Source organism: Corvus hawaiiensis, chromosome 28, assembly GCF_020740725.1.
Source record: "Corvus hawaiiensis isolate bCorHaw1 chromosome 28, bCorHaw1.pri.cur, whole genome shotgun sequence".
In the NCBI taxonomy this organism is placed as follows: Eukaryota; Metazoa; Chordata; class Aves; order Passeriformes; family Corvidae; genus Corvus; species Corvus hawaiiensis.
This window is the reverse complement of record NC_063240.1, coordinates 2,123,908-2,130,179: the sequence shown is the minus strand read 5'-3', so window position 1 is coordinate 2,130,179 and position 6,272 is coordinate 2,123,908. Positions and strand designations below refer to the sequence as shown.

The 6,272-nt window shown below is 54.7% G+C and overlaps 1 protein-coding gene and 1 long non-coding RNA gene across 6 annotated transcripts; one reads left to right on the top strand and one right to left on the bottom strand.

The window, feature by feature from the left end:
• Positions 1-3,459: 3,459 nt before the first annotated feature.
• On the bottom strand, positions 3,460-4,371 carry LOC125317854. 5 transcript variants are annotated; one of them, XR_007200201.1, is made up of 2 exons: positions 4,350-4,371; positions 3,460-3,977 (listed from the first exon to the last, which is right to left on the bottom strand). It is a non-coding gene; the product is annotated as an uncharacterized LOC125317854 (long non-coding RNA). The 5 variants fall into 5 exon arrangements; XR_007200202.1 differs by having other exon boundaries at positions 4,297-4,350; XR_007200200.1 differs by lacking the exon at positions 4,350-4,371 and adding an exon at positions 4,316-4,331.
• A 25-nt stretch (positions 4,372-4,396) lies between these two features.
• RPL36 (ribosomal protein L36) lies at positions 4,397-6,137 on the top strand. The gene is made up of 3 exons (XM_048287981.1): positions 4,397-4,610; positions 5,312-5,446; positions 6,007-6,137. Exons 1-3 carry the CDS (start codon positions 4,518-4,520, stop codon positions 6,094-6,096), a joined length of 318 nt encoding a protein of 105 aa, XP_048143938.1. The 5' UTR covers positions 4,397-4,517; the 3' UTR covers positions 6,097-6,137.
• Positions 6,138-6,272: the final 135 nt, after the last annotated feature.

The window sequence follows — 6,272 nt, the reverse complement described above, 5'->3', positions numbered from 1 at the left end:
ATTAACATAAGACAGTAGCCTCTGAATTTAAGGTAGCCTGGATTTAGGCATGAGGCTGAGCCTGTCTCCTGCCTGCCTCCCCTATGACCAGCCCCTACCAGCCTCCTTGGGGCTGCTGGCTTACAGGGTGACCCATACTGCCTGCTGGAAGACATCTAGCAGAAAACCACATCTGGATCTTGGCAAATGCAAATACTTGCATCCTGCAAGGCCTTGGCCAAGAAGGGGTAAGACAGGAAGGCAGAGCACTGCTGAGCAGCATCAGGCTGCTGGCCTTGCCTGTCCTCCTCCCTTTTGGGGAGATGATTCAGTTAATACTTGGAATCAATGGGTAAAGGGTTTCCCCCACTGTGCCAGCTATGGGAGCATATCCTGTGAGAGCATCTTTCATCCGATGTCACACAACAGCTTGTTGGTGGGTACAGGCTTCACAGTGACCCTCTGGGAATTCTGGCTCCCCTAGCAGAAGGGAAGGGAGCTCTGCCTTTCCATAGCTGCAGATGGTGGATCTCAGAAGGTGTGTATGGCTTTTTGGCCATGATGTCATGAAGGGGGCTGGCTGAAAGAGGAATGCAGTCAAATGGACAGGTGGAAATCAGTTTGTACCTGGTATGTCTGCCTGCCTTAAGAATGCATACCTCTGCAGTGAGCAGGATGAGCTTCAGGTTCAGAAGAAAATGGAGTCCCAGGTACCACCACTCAGCTGTGCATCCTGTGCCTCTGTCAGACGGACCATAGGTTGTGCTGATTCTGTACTTGGAAAAGAGGAAGGACACTAAAATAAACTTCATCTGTCTCCCTCAGAGAGAGGCTCTGTCTTGGTTTGAAAGACAGGTGCCTGCCAAGGCAGGCAGGAACTTCCCTTGGAATACAAAATGTGACCTCCTTCCTTCCAAATTATTGTAACTTTGAAATTAAGGGGCTTTCAGGCAAAGATATGTGAAAAGGAGTAGGAGTTCTTTACTAGTGTATCTAGATATGTGCAAGGAGATGAACAAACAGCAGCGGCAGCACCAACGAGCAGCAGCAGAGCCCAGGCCCAGCCGCTCCCGGCTGCCGGCACCTTCCCCTCGGCGCAGCTCCGCTCGCGGCCGCCAGGGGCGCTGGTGGCTCCCGGCCGGGCAGGGCGGGGGCGCTGATTGCCCCGCGCCGGCAGGGGGCGCTGTGGCGCGAGCGCGGCCGCCTCTCCACACGGCAATGGCGGCTGAGGCGGCGGCAGAGGGAGAGAAGGGGCTTTCCTTGACACACTCGCTGGGGTGGCCGGGCTCAGCGGCACTCGGGAGGCTGAATGGACTGCAGCAGGAACCTCGCAGCAGCAGGCTGGAACGGCAGAGGCGGGCACACCTCGGAGTGACAAACGAAATGTATCAGAAACTCCGCAGCTGTAGCAGGAGCCGCGGGGTGTCCCGGCAGGCGGGTGCGGGGTTACAGTGAAGCGAAAAACCCGGAGCAGTGGGAAGGAAACGGCGGGACTGGGCAGCGGCAGCCGGGCTCCCAAACACGGCAGGAAGCTCCCTCAGAGGGGGAAGGGGCTTGGAGTCCCGAGTTTTCCCCTGAGGCACCCCAGTAGATGGTGAGGGTCCTTCCCAGTGAAGGAGGGTGTTGATAAGGTCCCAGTGCAACGGCTGCTCGTACGAGCAAAAGCCTCACTTACTGTAGGATAAAAGAGTAATGGGCTGGACTGTGCAGTGGCAGCAGTAGGATCAGTTCGACTGTTCCCTCCGACCCCGAGAGGGAGAGAGAGGAGAGCCGAGCCCAGACATCCCCCAGCCAAAATCTCGCAGTATCTCTGCCCTTCCAAAAGAAAGCCCCCTCAGCTACGAGAGTGTAGCTCCACCCTTCCTCCCACCTTGGCCACTTCTTTTGTGTCTTAAGTACCGGTCGTTATTGTCTCTTAGCAACAGATAGGAGAAAAATCCCTGAGGGAAAAAGAAAAAAAAAAAGGCACAATCTTAACCTTCAACAGGCTCTCTTCATAAACGTGGAGCAGCCGGGGAAGGGTAAGGTGCTGCACTTTTCCTTCTTTCCTTGGTCTTTAGCCAGGTCAAGATGAACTCTGGCTTTTCCAGTTCTGTTCCTGATGTCCATGCAATGCCTGTCTCTTGGGTAGTTTTGATACTGCTTCCACCCCCCACGTTCTTAATTTTTGTATTTAAACGTGATCCAGAATTCTCCACTCAGTCAGTCTGGCCTCCTGTTGTACTTGCTCAACATTGGGATGGATCGCTCTTATACTTGTTCTCCAAGTATATAAACAGGTGGCTGTTTTACATCTACCTCAGCTCACTTCTACTTCTCCTCCAGGCTGAAAAAGGCTTGTTCCTTCCAGTGCTCCTCATAGGATATATGGTCCAGGCCTCAGACATCTGCATGACTTTCCTCTGAACTTACTCCAGTTAATCAAAGTTTTTCTTGCATTGCAAGGCTTGAACACAGCACCACTGGTGTGATCTAATGAGTGAAAGGTAAAGGGAACAATCCCTTCCAGGCCCCTGCCAGGTGCATCTGTCCACGCAGCCCAGGACATTGCCACAGCAGCCAGGACACGCTGCAGATGTTCAGCCTATTTATGGTCCACTGAGCCCTTCATGTCCACCTCAGCAGAGCCAGTCCATCCCAGCTTCGGATTCAGCTCCAATCCCAAGGCTTCCTCTACCTTACCTACCTTTTTTCTGCCCCACTGTCCTCGGGGCTCACCTGATGGGTAACATATCTTGCTTGTAATGCCTCTAAGAAAGTAATAAGGCAAAGAGTGAATAGATATAATGCAAAATCCAAAGAAGGATTCACAGAGATGCAAATGGTTTGCAAATGCTGGGAATGTGGGAGAAGGCATTTAGCAATGTTGGAATTGGGCAAAATCTTCTGGAAACTGAAAACCTGGATCTTCTATTAGGGACTTGTGCAGGCAATGATGGGAGGCAAGAACACTTGTCTTAGGGAAAAGGCAGTTTTGAGGGGTGTCCAGTGCAGCGTAGAAAGGTTAAATGATGAGAAACCCAAGGGGAGTTCGGGAACTGTAGATCCATAGGTTTCTGTGTGAATGGAAAGGTGTCCTGAGGGGAAGGTGGCAATAGTCAGGGTGTGAGAGGGAAGAGCCCCATGCAGCTGCTGCTGGTGGGTTCGTGCTCACAGACCAGGCAGCGGGAAGTAGCAGGTGCCACCTCCTCCTCTTCCAGGCAAGGGTTTATTTAAGGGCCAGAGCAGGGGAGGGCCCTTCTCCAGCACACCTGGAGCTGAGTGAGCAGCCACCCTAAGGTGGCTCCTTGCACATCGGCAGTGGCAGGAAAGGTGACAGGAGAGGTGACACCTCCTTCAGCTCGGGGCTGCGGCAGCTCCTCCTGTGAGGAGCCCAGAGCTTGTGGATGGGGAGACCTTTAGCTGTCCTGTGTGATAGTTCTCAGTAGCAGAGATCGTATCAAACTCGTGTTGATTTTAGAGGTGCAGACTGACAACAAATTTGGCATTCATAATTTTTATTTGTTGACTTTCAGGAACATTTGGAAACATTTCAGAAAGGCAGCTCCTTCTGCCTGTGTAGGACAGTCACCACCCTGCGGACGCCTGTTCATACTCCGCCCTCCTGTGGAGAAAGGCATCGGAGTCAGACCGGTCGCACGAACATTCCCCACTGCTGGAATCCGAGCCGGGACACAGTCCAGCGGGCCGAGGCTGTGAGCCGGGACCGCTGCCCTGCGATGAAAGGAACCAGCCCTGCAAAGGCGAGCTCTACAGCAGGATGTAAAGTTCTGTAATTTGTTTTAAAAGCCAAGATTTTCAATTTTTGAACTAATACTTTCAAGTCAATACTTTTAATCTCAACAAATTAAATAGAATTGTCTTTGAAAGCAGAAAACAGTTGAGTTGCACATATTCACCTCAGTTCTCATTCAGAGGTAAGAAAATCCAGTATCTTTTATTCCAACAAAATCGTTTAATCTATTCTTTTAGATTTGTCTGTCAAACCTTATCGGATCCTGGTCAAGCGATACCAAAGTTATAATTTATGGGGGAAAAGTCCGTGAGTGCGAGGCTGGGCGGCCCTGCGGGGTCTGTCCCCACGCACGCGCCCCGAGCCCCCCGGCCGCAGCTGAGAGGTACCAGCAGTCCTGCCGGACCCTCCGCGGCGGGGTGACCCCTCCCCGTCCGCGCTGTCCCCTCACACCCACTGTGACCCCCGGCAGGCTGACCCCCGGCAGGCTGACCGACCCCCGGCAGGCTGACCGACCCCCGGCAGGCTGACCCCCGGCAGGCTGACCGACCCCCGGCAGGCTGACCGACCCCCGGCAGGCTGACCCCCGGCAGGCTGACCGACCCCCGGCAGGCTGACCCCCCGCCCCTCAGCGCACCGCTCCCGCCGCCAGGGGGTGCCCGCGGCCTCGCTCGCCGCCGGAAGCGGCCCCGTCCCGGCGTCCCGCGCGCGCTCGTTCCTTCCGGTGCGGCGCCATCGGTGCGGCGCAGGTGAGGCCGGGCGGGTCCGTGTCCATCCGCGTCCATCGGCTCCCGGTGCCGCAGCCATGGCCATCCGGTACCCCATGGCCGTGGGCCTTAACAAGGGCTACAAAGTGACCAAGAACGTGTCCAAGCCCCGGCAGTGTCGGCGCCGCGGGGTGAGTACGAGATGCTGCCGGCGCGCGGTGCCCCGGGCCCGGCTCTGTCGCGGGGGCTGAACCGCCCCGCTACCCCCGGTGTGCAGCGCGGTTATGTTGGTGTGTCCGGCGCGGAGCCGCCCAGCGCCTCCGGCCCTGTCCCGCGGGGCTGCGGCTCGGCGCTTTCGCTGTGGGGAGACGGGAGGGCTCCGAATCCGTGAGCTGCCCGTGACTGCGGGACGGGCGGCTGTGAAAGATGTGTGCCTTCTAGAGTCTCTCCTGTTCTTCTTCTCTTGGTAACAAAAGACAATCCCTACAAAACTGCCCGGAGTTTCCCTCCTCGGAGCTATCTAGGTCCGATAGATGCGTGTGTTGTTACGAGACAAAAATGCATCCGGGCCTTTTATCCACTCTGATTAAATGCTCCGTGTAGCTGTGGTGTCCGATGTGCGCTGCAGTGCAAACCGTGGGTCCTGCTTTTTCCAAAACTGCTGGGCCACGCCAGTGTGTGACACATCCGGACCCGAGGCTGAAGACAGACTGGCACACCTGGCCAAGCTCAAGTGCTCCGTAGCATCTGCCGGGGATCAGGTGTCTTTGGGACATTCCAACAGCGTAGGCTGGTTTTGCGGCCTAGCCGGGAGTGTGCCACAGCCCTTTGCAGTCCCCTTTGCATCAGCCAGCGTGCCTTGTAACCTGCGTATTCCCTCCCCTTCCCACAGCGCCTGACCAAACACACCAAGTTTGTGCGAGACATGATCAGGGAAGTCTGTGGCTTTGCACCCTATGAGCGACGTGCAATGGAGTTGCTGAAAGTGTCCAAGGACAAACGTGCTCTGAAGTTCATCAAGAAGCGGGTGGGTCAATTAACTAACAAGGATGGCAGAAACTATTGTCAGCTTTCTGTTTTCTGCCTTCCCTTAGGAATATTTGGCTTTTTAATTAATTATCTTTATTTTTTTTCTGTTGTTTCGGAAGTTACTGGTGTAATATGATGGAGTGGAGAGAATGTTCCTTGGGTTGGGTGGGAGAGCAGGAGGTGGATACAAAGGTACTTTGCCAGAAAGGGCCTGAGCTCAGGGATTCAGGCTTGTCATGCTATTACTGCATGGTTTGTGTGTCTGGTGTGGGGAGGATGAGAGCTGCACTGATAGAGGCTGGGTGCCATTAACCAGGAGACTTTAAATGGGGTTCCTTGAGTTGTAACAGTTATGAGCTGAAAGCAGCCCCTTTGGTGTCCCAAATAACTGTGCTGAGGTACTACTGAGACACGATGGCAACCTCGTAGCTGGAGGTCGAGTCCGTCTTTCCAGGACTTTACCATTCTGCCTGGTTTTGGGGTGTGTTGGCAGTGACACCTGCAAAAACCCCAGCCTGTGCTGGGTGAAGACTTGAGTGCTCTGCTCTCTCCCTGCAGGTTGGCACTCACATTCGGGCCAAGAGGAAGCGGGAGGAACTCAGTAACGTCCTGGCAGCCATGAGGAAAGCTGCTGCAAAGAAGGATTGAGTTGCACAGGCTGCAACACAATAAAGTCCTTTCTCTCAGAACCAGGGTAGTGAGTATTCTTGGTACACGTACTTCAGTGGGCGCTGCTGGGGGATGCTGACAAGGTCCTGAACTTCAGTGATCAAGAACTTGGGTCAGTGGTTTATTGTACCTACAGCTGGAGATGCTGATACTGG

What these genes read in the sequence shown, in the direction of transcription:
- RPL36 (XM_048287981.1), top strand. Translation starts at nt 4,518, where the DNA reads ATGGCCATCCGGTACCCCATGGCCGTGGGCCTTAACAAGGGCTACAAA. An exon ending in GGCAGTGTCGGCGCCGCGGG is followed by an intron (nt 4,611 to 5,311) that starts GTGAGTACGAGA and finishes CCCTTCCCACAG; the next exon opens with CGCCTGACCAAACACACCAA. An exon ending in TGAAGTTCATCAAGAAGCGG is followed by an intron (nt 5,447 to 6,006) that starts GTGGGTCAATTA and finishes CTCTCCCTGCAG; the next exon opens with GTTGGCACTCACATTCGGGC.